General features: G+C 35.7%; 1 protein-coding gene across 4 annotated transcripts in view; it reads left to right on the top strand.

Annotated features, from left to right (window-relative positions):
* The first annotated feature begins 1785 nt into the window (after positions 1 to 1785).
* Positions 1786 to 23838, top strand: part of LOC127501260 (electrogenic aspartate/glutamate antiporter SLC25A13, mitochondrial) — a 53351-nt gene continuing 31298 nt past the window's right edge. For 2 of the 4 annotated variants that reach the window (XM_051873182.1, XM_051873184.1), the window contains exons 1-7: positions 1786 to 1910; positions 2419 to 2469; positions 4179 to 4321; positions 11989 to 12104; positions 16644 to 16783; positions 19513 to 19659; positions 20710 to 20848. In XM_051873182.1, the coding sequence (XP_051729142.1) occupies positions 1899 to 1910; positions 2419 to 2469; positions 4179 to 4321; positions 11989 to 12104; positions 16644 to 16783; positions 19513 to 19659; positions 20710 to 20848 (748 nt within the window). In that variant the 5' untranslated portion in view covers positions 1786 to 1898. Of the gene's footprint in view, positions 1911 to 2400; positions 2470 to 2590; positions 2646 to 4178; positions 4322 to 11988; positions 12105 to 16643; positions 16784 to 19512; positions 19660 to 20709; positions 20849 to 23838 lie in introns of those variants that run through there. The other 2 variants (XM_051873183.1, XM_051873181.1) reach the window with 2 other exon arrangements.

Raw genomic sequence — 23838 nt, 5'->3', positions numbered from 1 at the left:
CCTCATCAGTGCTTGAAAGACTATAATTAAACTGTCAACATCTCAAATAGACACAACTTTGTAAACCACATCTCCATGTCTGTGTTACTTAAAACAGAAGGTATTTAACCTTAGAGACCTCTGGAGTCCCCAGTCGCTGACCATTATTAGAGACTCTCCAGTGGTGAAGAGCGACAAAGTGGTTCAATCATTTGTTTATTAGTAGTTCTATTTTTAAAACTCTCAGTTTAGACAACTGAAAATAGTGGGGTTTGCCCCAAAGATGTCCGTCTAGGCTTGCAGTCTTTTTCTTCAAAGAAATGCTTGTCCCAGGAGAGGCAGAAGGTGACCCTGGCCAAGACATGTCAAAGGTCTTCTGGTTCAGCAACAAATCCAACCACTGGGGAGTCGAAGCATAGGGAAGTTTTATTCATTATTTGGTATAGGAGAATATATCAGTGTAGTTAATAATGGACATTTTAGGTACTTTTTAAATATTTACTTATATATATCGTTACTTTTTTGCCTATACAATGGAAGTCAATGACTTTTTATTTTATTTATGATCGACTTCCAGAAGACTTAACACAATGCATCACTATATAAACCACTTTTGAGATATATTTCTGAATAAAAAAATGGAGCAGGTGCCATGGATATTTGGGGGAAGAGAATTTCCCCTGTGAGGCCCATTTGAGTGACGGAGAAAGCCTGCTGTGAAAAATACTGTGGTTCCTACTGGTTCTCCAAGAACCCTGAAGCCACCAGAAAAACACTTATTTTGAGCTCAAAATGCATTTTATTTCTAAAGACCATCCCCTGTCAGAGACCCTTTCCACCTTTAAATGTATTTTTATACCAAGGAAAATGATAAACTTCTTCTTTTTTCAATAGTCAATGGTTGAATAAAAAAGCTTATGCAGATAGATAGAGTTTCAAGGCAAAATTATGTTTAAATGTTAATGTCCTTTAGATTTTCAGCATGTCATCCAGCTCTTAATGTAATTATTTTACTTAAACTCATAACTATAGCTTATTAAAACTCAAAAGAGTGTATATATTTAATACATTTAATTTCACCATGATGTAATCATTCTTTTAAACATCAGTTATTCTCCATCGCTGCAATTATGTTCTTTCCATTTCATCAGCGTCATCATGAGCACATCATGTTTTATTATAGAGATAAAGGGTCTGAGACGACATTGGTCATTCCTGTTATGCATTACCTTTTTTAACTTTTTAAGAAAGAATATGCTTTCATATTCTTTCAGAAATATGTTCTGGTCAAGCTCAGGTACTAAAACTTGAAATTATAATGGAAATAAAGAGCTAATATTAGACATTTCTCAGTGAGCCATTGACGGTTCTTCTTAACAAAATGATATGAATTCCTGTAGGATGATGCCATGAATGGCTTTTTGTTTAGGTTAAAATAATTTTACAAGAAATTTGTAATTACTTTTATTTATTATCTATATATTACAAGACTATCAGGATTTAACTAGATATTGACAGCACAGGACAAAAACCCTATCACGTGATACATAATATGTTTTTTTTCAAAAATATTTTGATAGAGAAAAGAAAGAAACACCAAGAATGTTTTAAAAAATTCCTGTGAAAAGTTAGTGTAGATCACCCAGAAAATGGCGTCAATATCTGCTCCAAAGCAGTGAAATTATTTAAAATTTGATTAACTAACATAATTAATATCCTTACAAATTGTGAAACCGATTTTTATCCAATATATTAATATATATCTGATAGGGACACGATTCACAACAATCTACTTCACCTAGGAACGTGAGCGTTTCATCCGCTTTCCTCCACGCGCAACAGCCGTTACCGTCCCGCACGTGATCTCCATGGAAACGTCATCAAGCTCGAGAAGTCTATTAGTTGTGCGCTAGCTGAGCATGGCAGCAAAGGTAAGCTCTATTCTCGCACAGAAAAACAGTCTGGCTTTCGGCAGACGAAGGGAGCGCTGTGTTTGATCGTGAAGCATACGTATATGTCCAGAAAACATCATCGCGAGACACTGGAGAAGCGCGGATTAACTGATAACCTTCTGTACACAGTAGCCGGTGTGATAGAGCTAGTTAGCCTGCTAATGTCCTGGGTGAATGTCAGCGTCTCTCAATGACATTGAGACATAAGAGCACTTCAGGGATCTCTGATGAAGTATCAAACCCCTGTAGATAGACTGTCCAGCGTCTGCTTGAGTGTTTGAATGGGTGTCATGGGGTTTATAGGATGCTAAACATTCCTGAAGTGAGCTTGGGTTGCTTAGATATAAGATGCTTTTAATAATAATAATGATACCAATGATCATCATTACCAGTGGAATATCATATCATTATAAAAAACAATTATCCTATAATATTATGTAGATCCATTATGTACTGTATGTAGTTCACAATGTGTTCATGTCTACAGGTAATGATAAAGAGGGCTGATCCAGCAGAGCTCAAGTCCATTTTCTTGAAGGTATGTCACCTCTTATCTCCCCTGAGAGTCTGGAAATGAACGGACAGGAGCCGTAGCCCAACATCTAAGCACTGGTGTCAATGAGATCTGATGTAACCATTTAATAAATTTCTCATTACAGAAAGAAAACCTGAGGATTAATTTAAAAATGCACCGAGCACTGTATGGAACTCATAGTAAGTTCACATGAATATACGAAAGCAGAGTTCCTTAAAAGCACAGGAAAAAACTTTGCATGAGTAACGTATTATAAGTAACATCCTAAAGGAATCTTAACAGCAAATGATCAAAAAAAACTAACACATGCTTCATTAATATTCCTTTCAATAATCAGCCTTTTTCTTGCCTTCTGATATCTGGGTTTAAAGTTAGGGTAGGCAATTTCAAAGAGGCTAGCAGTGGCATGAAAGCATTAGATCCCACCCTCCCTTCAGAGCGTCTCCAAAGCCACACCTCTTTAAAACACATGAACGCACACAACAGAGTATCGCGAGAACTTTAAATTACCTCATGTCTCAAAGCACATAACATTACAATAATAATGAACGTAAACAACTTACAGAGCTCGGACTTCTACCACCTGACTGCTACAGTCTGAGGATGTGAACAGCTCCGGGCAGAACTCATAATTACGGTTATGTCATGGCATGAACACAGCACAAGCTCATTTTTTTGGTTCAGGAGAAACTGTAAAAGGCGACTGCTCTTTGTGGTGCTCAGTGACTGACAACTCTGCATAGCCTTACGGAACATGCTGATGACGAGTGATGCAGGGTTGCCAGGTTTTCACAACAAAACCCACCCAATTGCTACTCAAAACTAGCCCAAAACTAGCCCAGTCGCATTTCAGGGGGTTCCCCCGGTAAAAACCGCGTTCCAGGGGGTAAAATCCGCTTCTTGGCGGGGCTCCCCTAGTAAAATTCGCATTCCAGGGGCTAAATATCATGTTATTTGGGGTCGCTTCAACCCGCAGACATGTAAAAAAACAACCCGTGGGAAAACCGTAGACTTGGCAACATTGGTGTGATGTCTGGTATGGAAATACATATGTTGACAGGCAGGTAGGACATCCTATCATTGCAGTCGGACCGAATGCAATAATTGGACGAATATTTTTTGGTCCTGAGACTTCCACTGAAGATATATGTACATGTTTTAATATTTAGACCACTTCTATTATTGATTGCCATCAGGATGTGAAGAGAGTTTCAACCAGTATAACAAAAAGTGTTTTAAAAAAATATTGCCTACCCTACCTTAAAACAGTAGAAACTACCTTCTGTATGATTGTAAATTGATGTTGTTTTTGTTCAATTTGTCTTTAACTGTGAAGATCATTTTTCTTTCTATTCTGTCTCGGGTTTGTAATACTAAATATTTATGGTTACCATTTTGATCTATGCAATATGTGATTTTAATTGAGATGTGATTGGCCAGACTTCATACAATACTACATTGTACAAGGCGCTGTATTAAGTGACCATTTCAATGACTGCTTGCTGTCTTATTGTTTAAAATTTTTGTATAAAATGCATTGTATAGACAAGTTTTCTGGTTTACTGTACAAAATGCATCAGTTACATATTTTATGTTAATTAGATTGCCGGTATTTTGTGAACAGAGTATTTTTATCCACAATATCTATTCTGTACTGCAGTGGCCTCAGCATAATATATATAATATTAGCCCAGTTTTCTTTCCCTTCACAGTATGCCAGTGTGGAGAAGAATGGAGAGCGCCACATGTCCCCAGAGGACTTTGTGTCCAAGTTCCTCCATGCACAAACAGATATAAGGCTGTCCAAGGAGGGCACCGTTCTACTGGCTGGTGTTCTGGACCAGACCAAAGATGGGTTAGTATTTATTTCTATTGCTGCTGTTAAAAGTTTGTGCTGTACTTGAACCTTTAGCAGGTTTTAGTTTGAAAACAAATCAAACTGTGCTACCAAACACCAAACAAAAATGCCCCCTAAATAATACTGTTGGTTCTTCGTTTTTAACACACAGCGTGAATTTGTTTTTCATTAATAATTCACAACATGTGTAAATTACAGTTTATAGTTCATTTGATTCATAAACAAAGCGTTTGCTGTGAAATGGATGTGGATTATGCGGTGGTATCTTCAGCTTTTAATCCTGCATTAGGATGAAGGGTCAGACATCTTAACACGCCACACTTTGTTCAGGTGCTGCTCCATTCAGGCAGCACGGCTCAACCCCTTTTTGCATTAATATGTATGCTTTTAATGATACATAATGATGGCCAATGATACGCAAGCGTAAGTCCAAAAAGATTGTGCGTTACCATGGCAACCAGCCGGGCCGCATGCATGTGGTCATGCGGCACACATTATTAGGGCTGCCATAGACCGGGAGAGGTACACACGCACTGTAATTGCCTGTGCCATTCAGCTCTCGTGCTTTGTGCGACTTTGAGGATGGATAAATTGCTGCATCTCAGCTATTAACGGATAACTATTAGGGAATCATGGCTTGAGCTCTCTTTCAGAACATGATTTTTTATTTATTTGCAGGGCTTTGAGTAAAAAAATAGAGGGGGATTGTTTGATTTAATCAAGATTATGGAAATTTAAGCGTTGTGCTTTTCGGTTTATCTTTTGGATTTTTTTTTAATGTTATTCACACAATGCATTTAGGTTACTGAGCTAGTTAAATAAAGATCTGGATATATATGGATTTCTGAGGTTTGGTTGTAGTGGCGGCTGTGGTCAGGACCTTCATGCCGTCAGGATTGTGGAATGTTACAAATGAAGAAACGTTCATTTTGAGGCCTTCGTCTCTGAATTGCGATGATATAAAGTTCCAACAGCAATTCAATTTTTTTTTGTACAAATGAAGCTTGTTATAATATTGAAACGTATTCAAAACCGTAAATGAATCTAACAGCAAATGATTAAAACACTGACACATGCTTAATTAAAATTCCTTTCAATAAACAGCCTTTTTCTTGCCTTCTTATATCTGGTTTTAAGAGTAGAAAGTACCTTCTGGATGATTGTAAAATTGTTGTTTTTGTTCATGTTGTCTTTAACTGTGAAGATCATTTTTCTTTGATTATTCTGTCTTGGGTTTGTAATGTTACATATTTATGATTACCATTTTGATCTATGCGACGTGATTTTAATTGAGATGTGATTGGCCATACTTCATGGAATACTACATTGTACAAGGCGCTGTATTAAGTGACTATTTCAATGACTGCTCTGAGTTTGCTGGTTTATTGTATAAAATGCATCAATTACATATTTTATGTAAATCAGATTGCCAGTATTTTTATTAGGAGTGTAATGGTACACAAAACTGACAGTTTGGTATGTACGGTTTTGAAGTCACGGTTCAGTTTGGTACAGCAGCAGCGGGAGAAATCTAAACAAAATTGCTTTTTTTTTAAAATATTAAACAATAGTTTACTGAACAAATTGTGTCTCTGTCTTTAAATAAATTCAATTATAATTAAAAGTTTCTTAAGCATAAAAAATTACCTCTGCTAATGCAGTAAACTATATAGGGAGCCCTTACTTGAACATTACTATAATATTAAAGGTTCAGAGCCCAAACTATTAGCCTAAATTCTGTTGCTGTTTATTTTTAGATATAATAATCAACACATGAGGCAGTTTTTGCATTAACTTCGATCTAATTATAAAATTATGTTTTTACCCCAATTCGTTGTTGAAATATAATCATTTACACAGTGGCTGTCATTTTCATGACAGATTTATTTAAACCTACATTAAATAATCAAGACATCACTAGCAACTAAAGTAAAATATAATAAATATATAGGCTAATATAGTGCATATATTTAGTGAAAGAGTTCATTTCTCTGACGAACTAACAAGCTGTGGACTTGCCTGAGGTAAATGCCATAGTAGCCACTATGCCATATGACATAGTGTTTACAAGCTGTTTATTGACGTCTTTCCGCCGTTGAAACACTGATTGAGCGATTCCACGAGATATGATACGTTTCAGTAAGTTGTACTGTATCTTTCAACATACCTTCAGATGTTCGTTCATGTATATTCTGTTATATTTAGATCAGATGAAGAAGAGATGATCGCGTTCACTCGCTTTCACGCTGCCGCCTGAACTGAGGCGCCTGTACAGTGATCTGTCACGCCACATTAAAGAGCGTCAAAACGGCATTTGTTGTTTGAATTTCTTGATAAAATGGACAGAATTTGAAAGATGACACTTTGTTTCATATTGAAACTAACAAAACGCGGAGCTTATTGCGATTATTAGTGGTTATGCTAGAATGCTGTATTCATCGCGTAGATCCAATGGGCCAGGGCTGGTCGGGGCAGCAGGGGGCGGGTCGTGTTTGGTACGCCATGAGAGTATTGTGGTTTGTGTTTTTTCGGTTCGGTTAGAATATAGTTACACCATCATTTTTATCCACAATATATGTTCTGTACTGCAGTGGCCTCAGCATGTAATATTATTTGGTCGTAGTGGTGGCTGTGGTCAGGACCTTCATGCCGTCAGGATTGTGGAATGTTGCAAATGAAGAAACGTTCATTTCGAGGCCTTCGATGACATAAAGTACTAAGATCGGTTCATATTTTTGTACAAATGAAGCTTAAATAATATTGAAATGTATTCGAAACCATCAAGCTTCAAGAGCAAAAAGCTCTGTTTGTGTGGGTGCCGATGTTTTTGCTGAACACGAAGTGTTTTACAACCGAGGTAGGTTTTCATCTGATTGAGATGATTCACAGGTTATCTCTGTTTCATGAGATGGATACAAACAGCATGATGCATTTTCTACCTCCTCCTGAGCTGGAATAAATCAAGTGATATGGTGACATCCATCAGGCACCGAATCACTTCTCTTTTATTCAACCGCGGCATCCTGCCAACGGTTCTGAATCAGTCATTCAACACATGTAGACTTCCCTGCTGATTCAAAGATCTGCCAGACATTCTCTCCTTTTCTGCCTCTATCTTTTCTCCCCTCTCCATTTTTGATGGAAAAACTCCTCAAGTGTGAAACTCTGTAGCCTCTTGGGGGTTAAAACTTTGTAAAGAGCGCATGCTGAGAAAATGGCAGTCCGTGCCCATGTGGTTTCAGGCTGGTCTGAGGTATGCACTCAGGGAAAGCTAAACCAGCCCGCGTCCCTCCGCATCTACGCTTGTCAGTGACAATGACAGGGCCAGAGCTTATTGAAGGTGCTCTCTCTTCACCTGTCACGGATAAAAGCTACAACGCTAAACCACTGAAATAATAAGTCTGTAAATAGTGTTTCTGCTAAGGACAGTGTTTACCAGCACCTTTCGGTTTTAGAAACAACACAATTTAAAGGTGCGTGGCACCCGCTGGGAGATATGCTTTGTACAAACGTATTCCTGTTTTGATTAGCGTAACACATTGAAAATTAATAGCAGCATAATAGTATTTTGTTTTATGAAAATATCAACACATTTATTGATTTCTACAGTGTTCCTCTTCTGAGTTTTGGTGATTGTAACATAAGATCAAGAATTCATAAATGTTCCATATTACACTGTTCAAAAGTTTGGGGTCTGTAAGATTTTTTAATGGTTTTGATGTCTTTTATGCTCACTAAGACTGCACAAAAATACAGTAAAAACAGCAATATTGTGAAGTATTATTACAATTTAAAATAACTTTTTTTATATTAATATATTTTAAAATGTAATTTATTTTTGTGACGCAAAGCTGAATTTTCAGCAGCCGTTATTAAAGTCTTCAGTGTCACATGATCCTTCTGAGTTGGTAAATAAAAGTATTAATTTCTTTAAAAAAACTTTTTTTTACTGACCCCAGACTTTTAAATTGTAGCACATTTAACATTTTCCAGGTTTTTTTTTTGTGTTTAGAAAAACAAAGTTCCACATGAATTGTCCATATTATTAAATCGTTTCAGTGTCATATTTGAGAAACATAAAACATTTTGCATTCCCCATGTTACACTTCTGGTTCTGTTCCATTTTAGTTGATGGTTGGAAAATGTTCTTCATTGGGCTTATTATTTGAGCTTTGGTTTAGTTTGTTTTACATGGCTACGGCATCTTAGTTTGTTTGTGTACCAGCATAATTGTTCTCTAGTAGTCAAGGAACTGCTAATCAACCATCATAAGCCTCACGTCTGGCATGGCGCTTGGGAAACTACATGCACAACTCATTTTTGTGTATGTTGATTGGAGGGTATTTAATGCAGATACACTCCAAAATCAATTACAGTGACCATCAAGCTGATCTGAAATGAAAGTGATACCATCTGGTGATTAGAAGTCCCTCCTTGCCTTCCAATGGTTTCCAGTGTTGGAGATGCGTTTTAATACTGTGTGTACCGGAAAGTGTACCGAAACTCAGCGAGTGATTATGTTGCCTTCACATGGTATCGGAATTATCAGAGTTTCCTAGTTAAAAATTGGACATGAACGCACTCTCAAGTTGTATGCGTTCGACACTATAGATCATAAAATACTCTTAGACCGACTACAAAATTACACTGGTATTCAGGGACAGGCATTAAGGTGGTTTAGATCGTACCTATCAGACCATTACCATTTTGTCTATTTAAACGGGGAAAAACCGTCAGTAAATTATGGAGTGCCTCAAGGATCTGTGTTAGGCCCTCTGCTATTTTCAATATATAAGCTGCCACTTGGTAAGAAAACTGTAAGAAAACATGGAATTTGTGTCCACTGCTATGCCAATGATACTCAGTTATATATCACGACCAAATAAAATCTCTAAATTATAAAAGTTGACAGATTGTTAACATGTATTCATTACTTCAACGAGCTCATTGTTTCTGCCTTAAATTACTACATTGCTTAAATTAATACATTGTTAGATAACTTCATGATTTGTATATGTACATTTCTGATTACATAATTTGGTCACCTCTGATAACAGATTACTCTAAATTGTAATGTTGACATGCATTTTCTGTAAAGCTGCTTTGAAACGATATGTATTGTGAAAAGCACTATACAAATAAATGTGAATTGAATTGAAATTCCAGAATTGTCAGCAAGCTGACTAGATAGATAGTGCTGTGAATGTTTATATGGTTGTCAATGAATGGGACTCTAAATATAATTTTGGCTTTAATACGATTTTCCTAATAAATAGCCAAAAATAAACCTGGTGTCCTCCATGATTCCTGTTCTTTCCGACAACAAAGCACTTGAATGCGATGAGCTCTTAATTACGACTTCAGAAGCGGGAAGTAGGAAATTTCTGATAGCACGTGAAGGCAGCATTATTCCAGAGCTTCCCAGTAGCAAATACAACTTGAGAGGGCGTTCATGTCCAATTTTTAACTAGGAAACTCTGATAGCACGTGAAAGGAGCATAATCACTCACTAAGTTTAGTTACACTTTTCTTTTTGTATCAGCATCTGTATCATTTCTCCTTGCTTTTTGTTTTTAATCATCAACGCCTGGGCCCAGCGGATCGCCTTTGTAGCTCTCCACCCACTCTGAAACAGCAGGCTCCTGTTCTCCTACTGTCAGCTTAGTTAATAAAACAATTACTCTTGACTCCACAATGTGACTGATTTGGCATGCTGGAAGCGCACAAATTCTCAGTTCCTTTGAATTTCATCAGTAACAAAATTAATTAGAGTGGCCACGAAAATGTAATCATTGCTCCCTGGAAATTGAAATAAATTAGAGATGCATGCATTGGGACTGCTCGTTAGCAGTGACCTCGAGTAATTGCTGTATCCATTTGTGAAATTCATAATGGAGTTGAGGCAACTTTGAACTGCGCTTAAATAAAGACTAGATTGCATGGTCCCCAGGGTTTCCTATGAACGCTGAAATTGCTTATTTGATGAGGTAGATATGTGTGCGTGTGTGCGTTTGTGTGCATGTTTATGTGTTTTCTGATATTCAGCAAATGTCATGCTCTCCATTATGATTCAAACTTTTAGTCATTTGCAGAAGTAGTGCTGTTAGTGTTCCCTTTTATTGATATCGATTTTTTAATCTTTCTGCTGGTTTACTTGATTATTTGTTGAACAATAGCACCCATTTACCCTTACTGTAAAGTGATCACACATATAGGAACTAATAAAATAAGCTTAAAATCGTGCCAAATATATGAATGCTTCCTGTCTTTTACTCTAAATGTGCACTGGCAGTCAAAAGTTTGAGCACACCTAATCATTTGGCACTTTTTAAAATGATAGCAAATAGGGGTGTGCAATATGATTTTGGATCGTGGATGATGAAAATGTCTCTACGATCTGCTTTTTAAGAAATATCGTAGTATCTTGCTACAATGCATTCTATCAGTTGCAGTTCTAGCGCCTCCATCCCAACATACTGTATAACGCGACGTGCATTCATATCACAGTTAACGCATATAGGTAGAGTTACACTGACATGACATTGCAGTTATTCACAATCACGGAAGTTTATTATTTGCATGCGTTTTATCCTTGCTGGTTAAATATTTTATTTGCACGCTGTTCTGACAAGCGCTTGCCTTTTCTGAGCGCATACACACATTAAAAGCCTGTCAAACAGCGTGTGCGTACTGAACTATATCTTTCGCATCTCATATTGATTAAACTGTCAAAATACGCACAAGGTTAACATAAACACAGTTGATTATGTCTTAAGTGAACGTAAACAGTTGGGAGAAAACCGGATGCGTGTTTGTATATTAGATCCGTGCATGAGATCTTAAAGTGACAGCAGCCAAATAAACCTTCTGCCGCTTGTCATTAATGTTGATCAAACAACAAAAGACAAGAGAAAATCACTTACTACTCTTCACTGAATAACTTCAGTAGCTTTAATAAGAAATTGCTTTACATTTATGTTTACAATTATACAATATGTACATTTACAGTTATTTTATAAATATATCAAAACAAATATTTTATTGTTAATAATATTTTAACTATAACTATTTTAGTTAATATATTTATATATGAATTTATTTCAAACATTTTAAGTATAAGCCTGTACATCAAAACACCATGACAAACATTGTGTCTCCTTTTGACTGGTAGTGTTTGTGTATACCAGTAGTTCAAGATCATTTCCTTACTGTACTGCTGCTTGACTTGTTGGTTGATTCTCTAGTAATCACATTATTTACTGAGTTCCCAACCATCCTGGGGGTCTTATATGAACTGGTCCCATTTTCAGTAAGGTAATGACATTTGACAGTCAAATTGGAAGCACTTCAATCAAGATTGGGATCATTGAATAGCCTGTTATGTCAAATTGTTTTGTCATTCACTTAATCTCTGGGCCTAGAATTGAAGCTGGACTGTGTGTTTAGATGTTTTGTACATCATAATTTTAGGCTGATAATTACAGTTGAACAAATCACTCAAGTGTCAAGTGTTCACAATGAAAATATGTGCTACCTTTTTTTGTTTGGCGACGAGAAGCAGTAATCAGCGAGTGATACCCTCTCATCATTCAATAACGTAATGCCAGGCTGGTGGAGTGAAGTGTCCACAATATGTACGCTGTAAGTCTGTTTGTCTCCATCAGGTTGATCTCCTTCCAGGAGTTTCTGGCTTTTGAGTCGGTGCTGTGTGCTCCGGATGCTCTCTTCATGGTCGCCTTCCAGCTCTTCGACAAAACTGGAAATGGCACTGTCACTTTTGGTAAGTGTACAATGCTCTTTATAAAACAGTTCAGGCTCGAAATTCTGATTGGATGACCTGTGTTTGAATGTTGATAAAAGTTCACCTGTGTCCGTGCACATTCTGTGTAAATGGACCTAGTTGCTGTGTTGCTTGGCAACGTCAAACAGCCTACAGTTACGAGAATTAATTATATTACTTAGCAAAAAAGCTGCTTTAATTGATCTATTAATTATTAATAGTAAATATAAATGTTTTTGAACATTGATGTCTTCTATTAAGGCATTCAAAGGCCTTGTTACAGTGAATTTACCATGTTTAAAAGTTTTTAGACACTTCACTTTCTTTAAAAACACCTGTTTTGTTATTTGTTTTGTTTTGTTTTGTTTTGCACATATAAATGATAAAAAGTGTGTACTGTTTTTTTTTTTTTTTAGTATTTTTTACTTTAAGGTTTTAGGAACTTCATTTTCTGCAAGAACACCCATTTTGTTTTGTTTCACACATTTAAATGATAAAAAGTGTGTGATATTTTAGTATATTTTTTTTTAGTTTAAAGGGTTAGTTCACCCAAAAATGAAAATTCTGTCATTAATTACTCACCCTCATGTCGTTCCACACCCGTAAGACCTTCGTTCATCTTCAGAACACAAATTAAGATATTTTTGATGAAACCCGATGGCTCAGTGAGGCCTGCATTGCCAGCAAGACAATTAACACTTTCAGTGCCCAGAAAGCTACTAAAGACGTATTTAAAACAGGTCATGTGACTACAGTGGTTCAGCCTTAATGTTATGAAGTGATGAGAATACTTTTTGTGCACCAAAAAACAAAATAATGACTTTATTCAACAATATCTGGTGATGGGCGATTTCAAAACACTGCTTCATGAAGCTTTCGAATCAGTGGTTCGGAGCGTGTATCAAACTGCCAAAGTCACGTGATTTCAGTAAACAAGGCTTTGTTATGTCATAAATGTTTTGAAATTTCAATGGTTCACCACTGGGGGGCGTGACTTTGGCAGTTTGATACAAGCTCTGAACCACTGATTCGAAACAAAAGATTCGTAAAGCTTCGAAGCTTCATGAAGCAGTGTTTTGAAATCGCCCATCACTAGATATTGTTGAATAAAGTCGTTATTTTGTTTTTTTGGTGCACAAAAAGTATTCTCGTCACTTCATAGCATTAAGGTTGAACCACTGTAGTCACATGAGCTGTTTTAAACATGTCTTTAGTAGATTTCTGGGCATTGAAAGTGTTAATTGTCTTGCTGGCAATGCAGGCCTCACTGAGCCATCGGATTTTATGAAAACACCCGTTTTGTTTTGGGGTTTTTTTTTGTTTTTTTTTATGGTCTGTTTTTTGTTTTGTGTTGTGTTTTTTTTTTTTGTTTTTTGTTCTGTTTTTTGTTTTGTTTTTTCATTTCGTTTTGTTTCGTTTCGGTGTTGTTCTGGTGTTTTTAGTATTTTTTTAGTTTAAGGTTTTAGGCACTTCATTTTCTGTAAGAAGTAAGAACACCCATTTTGTTTTGTTTTTTGTTTTGTATGGTTTTGTTTTGTTTTATGCTTTTTTGAGGTTTTGTTTTGTTCTGTTTTTGAGGTTTTGTTCTGTTTTTGAGGTTTTGTTTCGTTTAAATGATAAAAAGTGTGTACTGGTGTTTTTAGTATTTTTTTTAGTTTAAGATTGTTGTTTCATTGTTGTTTCAATTCATTTGAATTTCCATCCCATGCATTTCCGTGTTTTGGCCTAATTGCTAATTGTATCAGCTGAATGCCTAAATCAATTAGGTTATCGAGTATAACTCCAAAGCACCTTATGTTCAGTCACTGGCCTCAAAACAAAGGGCTAATGTTAAGTAGTCTAATATGAATATTTGCTTAGACAGACAGATTCCTGTCACTTAGCGAAGTACTACAGGATCAGTAAAGGTAAAACTCTTAATCAGGTTCATTCAGCCACTGTCAGAGATCTTTAAAATGCAGATCGATTTCAAACAGACATCAGTATAATCTTCCGCTGTACGTTCATTGCGGCTATTTGATTCCAGACAAGACTAAGAACAAAGGGTTTTAATACACCAATAGTATGAAATGTTGCATTTGCAGCTACGTTCATGTTGCAAATGAACTTGGCACAAGAAGAATGCATGTGTGTGTCTCATGCGTTAAATTTCCCTAATTGACTTAAATAGTCTAATTTGCCTTTTGTAGGCGAGACCTGTCAGATCAGCTCATTTCAAATGCACTACCCAAAGTGCCTAGGCGAAAAGAAAGAGACTTTCATCAACCTGTTTTAATCAATAGGGAATAAGATCAGATAATGCATGCACATATGCTTATTTCATATTCATATGACTCGGTTATTTAGATGTAATGTTTCAGTGCTGTTCAAAGGTTTCTTGTTGCTCATGTCATCAGGAGTATGTCTGGGTTGAGCTGTAATGAGAATGCATAGGCAGTATTTGTCTCATACACCTGTTTTTCAACTGCTGCAGTCACCTCAACATAAATAGCAAATAACTTCTGACTAAGATTATGGTCATGTCAAAATCACTTTATTGTGATGCACTACAGAGGGTAGGAAAATGAAATGCCGCTCTGTGTTAAAGTGAACAGGAGACTCCCGTTTATAACCCTCTTAATGTCATTAAAAGCATTAAAGGTCTCTTGCTGTTACATTAAACAGTCTTTTTTTCACCATTTAATAAACCCTGTCATTGCAAGTCATATTATGAAGGGCTATTTTTTTAAGGGTTTGGAAATTTTAGGTTTTAATTAATGAATGACTAGCATTTTTTTTTTTTCATTTTCTCCCCCCCTTCAGCTTCAATTAGGTGAATTAGAGGTAGTAAACTTGCCGGCTGCCATGCAACTCCAAAGCGATATAATGAAAGAAGGACTGAGAAGTGTTGACAGGTTCATAAACACTGATAAAATAAAGGCCTGGAGTAGCTCCACAGTGGAACTCTGTTGTAATAGTATAAAAAGCATCTGCTAAACGACTGTATATAATTTGCCATAAATGGGAAAAACCTGTTGGAGTTGTTGCACTCCATGAGGAATGCTTCTCAGCAAAATGTTCAACCCCATTTTTCTTTGCTTTTATTGTCATGTTCTTCAATGCAAAGATGTATTTTGCCACTTCTGTTTAGCATTTTTTTTTGTAATTTAATAAAAATGTTTCATTACTAGTGCTGTCAAATCACTAATTAACCTAATCACAAATTAATCTAACATGTGTTTATATATATATATATATATATATATGTAATATATAATGTCTGTGTATATTTTATTTATATATATATATATATATATATATATATATATATATACACACACACACACACACACACATATATTTACAAATTTTATATTATATGCGATTAATTGTGATTAATCGATTTAACAGCACTATTCATTACTAATTATATCATCAGCATGAGTGAACAGTTGAATTGAAAAATCAACATGATTATCACAATGTCTTAGTATTTTACAACCTTACAACCTGAGGATCATTTTTTTTAATGCTGCAGTCCGTAACTTTTTTGGTTAATAATTATCCACAATCAATTTTTGAGCAAGTACATAACCAGCCAGTGTTTCATTGCTAGTGCTGTCAAATCGATTAATCGCATCTAACATAAATGTTTATGTTTGTGTGTATGTGTGAGTGTATATTTTATATATACTGTATACACACACACACACACACACACATTATGTATTTACAAATTTTATATTAGATGCGATTAATTGCGATTAATCGATTTGACAGCTCTTTCATGAGTGAACAGTTGAATTGAAAAATCAACATGAATATCACAATGTCTTAGTATTTTTCTAACAACCTGAGGATCATATTTTTAAAGCTGCAGTCTGTAACTTTTTTTGGTTAAAATTTATCCAAACTCAATTTTTGAGCAAGTACATAACCAGCCAGTGTTTCATTACTAGTACTGTCAAATCGATGAATCGCGATTAATCGCATCTAACATAAATGTTTATATATGTGTGTGTGTAAGTGTATATTTTATATATACTGTATATATACACACACAAACACATTATGTATTTACCATCTTCATATTAGTTGCGATTAATTGCGATTAATTGTTTTGACATCAATTTGACATTCATTCCTAATTATATCATCAGCATGAGTAAACAGTTGAATTGAAAAATTAACATGAATATCACAACGTTTTTGTATTTTTCTTAGTATTTTTGATGTAATGTACGCCACAACCAGATTTAAGACGATCCAAAGAGCAAGAACATCTGACTTTCTGTAAAAAAGTCATGTTCAATGTTGTAAATGTACTTTTTACAACAAATAGTGCAATAACTTTTTATATTATATTATACATTACATAATGTTCATTTTTATTTTTTCAAAATGCTTTAACTTTGTGTATTTCCATGTTTACATGGAAAAAAAACAAAACAATTTAATGCCTTGTGTTTTTAAATAAGCTGTGCTAAATCAAATAATGCAGCTCTGTAACTCAATCCTCAACAATGACATTTCTGACACCAGGCTTATCTCTGATTTCAGAGGATGTGAAACAAGTTTTCGGTCAGACCACTATTCACCAGCACATCCCCTTTAACTGGAACTCAGAATTTGTTCAGCTTCACTTTGGCGCCGAGAGGAAGAAACACCTTAACTACGGGGAGTTCACTCAGTTTCTGCTGGTGGGTATGACTGCTGTCTAATTTCTCTCTCTTCTGCCCACCTTTCCCCCCACATACACCCAAACACGTTCACTTTCATACTATCCCCATCACATACTTTCCTTCCCTGCTGCAGAGCTGAGATCGATGTAATGTCTTGTTTGGTGTATATTGTGCCTGGTCTCGCCTAGATTGACACACAGTTCTGGGCACGCTTTCCAGCAGCACAACGAGGCATATTGACCTAGTTAGTCATTAATGAAACACTGGAGTTATATTCCTACGCCAGCATTTGTTTCTCATTAGGTGACGTAACCTCAGTGCAGTCTAAACCAGGTAAAGTTTTTCTCCTACAAGAAGAATAGCAGTATTCCTTTTGTATTTGTGGTGTGCAAGACATTTTCCAATATAACGTCTAGACCTGAGAGTGGGCAGAGGGGGTGTGAGGGGTCGGCTGTGCCAAGTTTGCATCTACGCTCGCTATATATCTGAATGAGCTTTTTATATTAAACTTAACTTGGACCAGATGGGTTTTTGGGAAACTACGAGAAACACGCCGATATTGTGTTTGTGGCCAAGACGGGATTAATTTTGTTTTTGGAACTTGAAAACGATGAAAAAACACATTTCCTGTTTCATTTATTTCATTTTCTTTGAATCTGCAACTTTTTTATGGTCATTTGGAGTGATTTTAAAATCCGGTGTTAGATATTATCCACTACAGAATTGATACAGTATCATGCAGCACTGTAAAAATGAACCAGCAGCTTCACAGATGAGAAAAATTTAGTCTCAATGAAACCCACAAATTCTCGAAATTATTTTCCTTTCCTTTATGAATGGATGCTTTCCAACACTATGACCACCTACAAATACGACATGTCGGAAATCTGGCTCTTCTGTCAGAAGTGGTATTACTGTCTTAGCCAAAGGTCCAACATCTTGCAATTTCTTTAACCTGAACATCAATGATGAGATCTTTAAGACTTCTCAGATATTTTTCACTGTTTAAATGCGGTTTTAATGCCAGCGCTCGAATTGAAATAATTGACCCAAACAGAGGTGGCTCATCAAATGTTTTTATTTGAATCCAAAGACAATTAAAGGCACAATAAATGCCATGGTGGTTTGAATATTGGCTTTCGGAGGTTCTGTTCTTCTCCTCCGTAAATAAAAACCATGCTTTTGAAACACTCACAGTTGCAGTAATTTAAGGTTTTAGGAGACTAACTGTAAACTGTAAGGTTCAGAGCCACAATTATTATGCAATTCCACATGCTTGTGGCTAGAGCAGCACAATGCAAGACAGGAAAAATCTGCAGCCAGATATTATTTACCTCTACCTCTGCTCTTGTTTTATTTACAGTGCTACTGGCATTTCCTCCTTGTTTAAAACATTGTTTGTGTGTTTGTGAAAGGCACAGGAGCATGCAAAAGACATATTTTGTCTAAATAAATCATCTTTGTTTTTCCAGCATCTGATTTGCAAATATTCAAATAAGTAAATTGATGTGAAAAATAGGTTAATAATAGAGAAATTACCAGTAGCAATCTGTAACTGTTTTATTGCTGTATTTTTATGAGGACAGTCAGTGACATTTCTATAATATCAGAAATAGGTTAGCATGGAGTCTGACATTCAAAGCTTTGACATTTTCTCTAATAGTGTTTTTTGCGCAGGCGTTTCTTCTATACGAAGACACGTCCACATTCGCAGCAGACCTATATTTCCAGTATTTTGCACCAGCAGCTCATTTATGCGGAGAGAGAAAAACAAGTCTCTTTAAAAGCCTGAGATGTGTAAGAAAGTCATTCTCGTCTCTTGACGTGATACTGCAACCATTCCAGATGAGTTGCACAATCGACAAAATGAGAGTTTCCTCTCCAAGTGTCTTTCTATCAGTCTCAAAGCAAAATAAATTAGTTTAAAATAAACAAATGCATAAAATGAACATGTGGAAATATCATGAACAAAAAACTGATACTGTTTTTTATTTATGTATATTTTACTTCATTTTTTAAATAATAATAACAATAATAAATTATATATATATATATATATATATATATATATATATATATACACACACAACAGTATCAGTTTTGTGTGTATACATATATATTTTTAAAATTATATTATAAATATATAATTAAATAATATTACAAATATATATATTTTTGTAAATAATTTGATTAATTTGTATATATACATAAATAAATTGTGTGTGTGTGTGTGTATATATATATATATATATATATATATATATATTAAAATTATATTATAAATATATATTTTTTGTAAATAATTTGTTGATCCTAAAAAGTTCAATTTTTAAAAAATAATATTGTAAATAAAATTTATATAATTTATTTATTATTTATTTAGAATTTATGATTTTAAAAATAATATTATAATTAATACTTGTTTATCTATATTATATTTAGACTAAACATTAGATGCATTTTGACTCAGATCAACGCATAGGGTTCATTTAATCTTTAGCCTATATTTATTAACTTATATATATTAATATCTGGAGGCGATTTTACCTTTATTTACATTATTTACATTTGCATTTTTACAGAACAAAATGCCAGTTGTACAGCATACATCTCATTTAGTTTATGTTATAAAATCACATGCATGTAATATATCTATATCTGTTTGTTTTTTTTCCCGTACAAATCGCTCCAATTCATCATTCTGTAAACTACCAGCATGATACAGATTGACATTCACTGTGTTGCAGGAGATGCAGCTTGAACATGCCAGACAGGCTTTTGCGCAGAGAGACAAGGCCAGGACAGGCACCGTCACGGCTCTGGACTTCAGGGACATCATGGTGACCATCAGACCCCACATGCTTACACCATTTGTGGAGGAATGCTTAGTTGCAGTGAGTTTATTTTTTCATTATATTTTAGCCTTTCCAGCCAGTGGTTGTACTGCATGATAGTTTTGGGATAGACTTTTTTCCTCACATAAACCACCGGGAGATATTTGTTTGTAAGGTGTGTGTGTGTGTGTGTGTGTGTGTGTGTGTGTGTGTGTGTGTGTGTGTGTGAGCAGTCTGTTTTATACACACTCCGTGGAGTCTGTCATTTTCTCCACGGTTTGTGCCTCATAAACCTTGGGATTCTGGGAGATGTTTGTAAACACACAATTTTGAGGCCATTAGAAATAAATTAAAGACAATACGCTCGTCAGACCCAGTCTATACACTCAATCCTCTAATTTAGATGGCTTGCAAAACAAGACAGGAGGTATAAACATTTTATCACATCTACATAAAGATTTATACTTTTTTGTGGCCAGGTTTATGCAGGGGTTTTACAAATGACATCTTGGTTAAGGAAACTTTAGAGCAGGTCTGATTTTTGTGGGTTCAGGTAGACGCCACCATTTCTGCAAAGCACACAGCGCCATCTAGTGAGAGACAATCTGCTCTCGCTTGTCTTTTCCAAACCCTCTTAGGCCTGAAGACAACTATGGAAGCGCTCTTTCAGCTCTTTCCAGTCATCAAATACATTTGAGAAATGTTGAATATTATAACTGCTTAATATTTTAGCTGGTCACTACCTAGTTTTCCTTTTCCTCCCTCCATTTTCTTTTGCCATCAGAGTAGCGAAGGCGATGCATTCTGTCAGATGCTATTTAAAGATTTACCTCATGTTAGTTTTCCACTTTATATGTCCCTCTTCTCATAAAACAGCTTAATTAAAAATGGCCCTCAAGCTTGAATCCCTCTGAAATTACCAGTGTGGCTCTCTGTGAAACACATGTATTTATTTAGCGCTCTGTGGGGTGGAAGTGCTAAAGATGTCGCCGCACTGTAGCTTGATTAATGTTTGGCACTCCATAGAATTCTCAGCTATTTATCACCTCTGTCCCTCATAAAAGGATGTCTTCGTGCAAATGTCTGTGTGTGCGTCTGCCAATTTCGCAGGCAGCCGGTGGCAGTACGTCACATCAGGTCAGCTTTTCCTACTTTAATGGCTTCAACTCTCTGCTAAACAACATGGAGCTCATTAGGAAGATCTACACCACCCTGGCAGGCAGCCGCAGAGATGTGGAAGTTACTAAAGGTTAGTGTTTTTTTTATTTTTTTTTATATCCTGTTTTGTTTTGACTTTGTCCTTCCTCCCCTGATTAGACTGACTGGCGCTTTGTCCGAATATGCATACTTCCATTCTGTAAACTATGTGAAAAACTATATATGAGCTGAGTAGTATGTCAGAATTCATAGTATTCATTAAACAGTAGACGAAAAGTACCCAGATGACGTGATTCTGAAGTGCGCGTTCGAATGACACTGAGAGAATTTGTGAATGGCGGCGAAATGATGCAACTGATGCTGTAGGTCACATGACAATGACAACATGGCTGATTTTAGTACATCTAAATTTCATTCACACTACACCCATTCATACTACATAGAACACTTTTTTAAAGGTCATTAAGTAAGATTCAAACCAAATGTAGTACGTACTACACAGTATGCGATTTCGGACGCAGCGTGGATGTGCCACAAAAAACACAATGTTACCCACAATGCATTGCTGGAGATATCCCTGTTCACTTGTCATGTATATGTGGACTCTAAAATGTAATTCAGGGGACTTGTTGCAGCCATGCATTTATTCAAGTTGTTGTAAGTTTAAAAATTCTAATTTACTGTTTTAATTAAAACATTATTAAACATTATTTTGTAGAGTTCTGTTGACATAATAATGTTGATCATTACATCAACTTAATATCGACTAATTTAATCTCAAATTTCTGTGTTAATTGGCTTTTTTTTTTTTCTTTTTTTTTAAAGGTTGTAGTAATGAAATTGTCTTGATAACTACGGAAATTAGGCAATGGATTTCTAGTTCCCAGCATGCTTTGCATAGGACTGAAAAAGGAAAATAAATGTTGAAATTAAGTGTTAATTTTATATATCTATATATATATATCTATCTATCTATATATATATATATATATATATATTATGTATGTATGTATATATATATATATATATTTATTTTTTGTTTACAGTTTTACCTGTTTCTTATATATGTTGTTGTGAAATATATATGTAGTTTTTAAAAATATATATGTACTTATATAAATTGTTATATAAATTGTTTATGAATAAATACTCATTTATAATATATATAGTTTGCTGTTGCTCAGTTTTTTAAATTTATTTATTAACAATTTTGGTTACACTTTATTTTAAGGTGTCTTTGTTACACTGTAATTATACATTTAAGTACTGAGTAATATTAGGTAACTACATGTACTTACTTTAGGGTTAGGATTAGGGTTTGGTTTGGTTTAAGGTTAGTTGCATGTAATTATTCATTATTTATAGTTATTACTATAGTAACTACCTGTAACATATGTAACAATGACACTGTAAAATAAAATGCTACCACAATTTTACATTTTACAAGTGTAACATTACGGTTGTAATAACTCATCTTTAGCTCGTTAAAAGACAATAAATAGCTTCAAAAACCTGTCAGTAGCCCACCAAGGAGTGCATTTTTGAAACAAAGCCCTAAAAACCTTAAAAAACCTTTGGTCTGTGTCTCCCTGGCCAACTGCTGACCTGTGAAACAGCCCTCATAGTCTGGCTGCAATGGAGCTCTGCGTCTTGGACACACACTCTTGCTGCACACACCCAGCCTGCGATGCTATCAGCCCTGTGGAGACCGGGGCCAGGGGTGGGGAGGCTACATTTACCGCTGCTGTTCCCACAGAGGCTGTAGGCCGCCATCGGGCTCCGCTGGGACCTGTGCGTGCGAATTTCCATGTCTACTTCTCTTGTTGACCCTCAGCTGATTGGTTCCGTATGTTTTGAGCGGTACGTGAAGCATAGTTTCGTCATTGCAACAGCTATTGCTTGCCACCTGGGGAAAATAGGGAACACATCACCCCGCACACAGGCCGCAGATATAAAAAAGAGCTTGCAATTGTATAAAAACATTCAATGTGGCTCAGTTTACTGCTTTTCTGGCCATTCTAAAGCAGAATTTCATCGCTAACGATCACCACTACGTGATTTCAGAGTTACTTTTCCACTCTGATGCTTGAAAGTCCAACTTTTTGAATCAAATATGATTTTTGGCACGTCAAATGCTCTCGGCGGCATGTTCATCGCACTTATCGGTAGCCTGTGTTTGTTTTTGGAGGGAGCTGAAGAGACTGATGCCCTGCGTGATCTTTGATTGGAGCGTTCTTCACACTTCACAGCGTGTTTAAGGCCGGAGTAAGCTGAGCTGGTCTTGATTCAATAGGGCTCTGTGTAAGAACACTTGCTGCCTTCTTCAGACTAGTCACTCTATACCAGTGCAGTGGGAATCCCACTGTTAACCGGCCTGTGTTCATTCTGCTCATTACCACTCTACACTTAACCTGCACAACCAACTGATATCCAATACATTCCTGGTCTCAGTGTTTTACTAAATATTTGAATGAATTATAAACATGTAGGGATGTGTGTATGTCAAGTCAAATCAAGTCACTTTTATTTGTATAGCGCTTTTTACAATACAGATTAATTCAAAGCAGCTTTACAGTGATAAACAGGAAAATAATGTTCAGTTCTAGTGTCAGTGCAGTCAATAATTTTGCTGAATTTTAAGTGTCCCTTACTAAGCAATCCAAAGGCGACAGTGACAAGGAACCCAAACTCCATCAGGTGACAGAAATGGAGTGAAAAATAAATAAAACCTTGTGAGAAACCAAGCTCAGTCAGGCCAGATGAACAAACATGGTGGGATTGATTCCAGGCTTGGTCATTTGTGTAAAAATAATAGTTTATTAATAGAACAGTGATCAGTACAATGACACTAAAATATATTTGGACAGCTTAAACCTTGTAAAACTCTATGAACAAAAGGCTTTTATTTTAATGAAACGTACTGAATGCCATGGTATCCATAGGCTGAATCCCTCCGTGAAGAGCTCTTGCACAAGGCCGTTAGTGAAGGGAACATGGCACTTTGAGAAAGTAATTTTACTGTTTATAATCATGTTATTCATTTTGAGGACTTTTAGTAGACCTAAGGACTATTAGTTGAAA

This window comes from Ctenopharyngodon idella, chromosome 19, assembly GCF_019924925.1.
Source record: "Ctenopharyngodon idella isolate HZGC_01 chromosome 19, HZGC01, whole genome shotgun sequence".
Taxonomy (NCBI): Eukaryota; Metazoa; Chordata; class Actinopteri; order Cypriniformes; family Xenocyprididae; genus Ctenopharyngodon; species Ctenopharyngodon idella.
The sequence above is the reverse complement of the archived record's forward strand: the minus strand, read 5'-3'. Positions and strand labels throughout refer to the sequence as shown.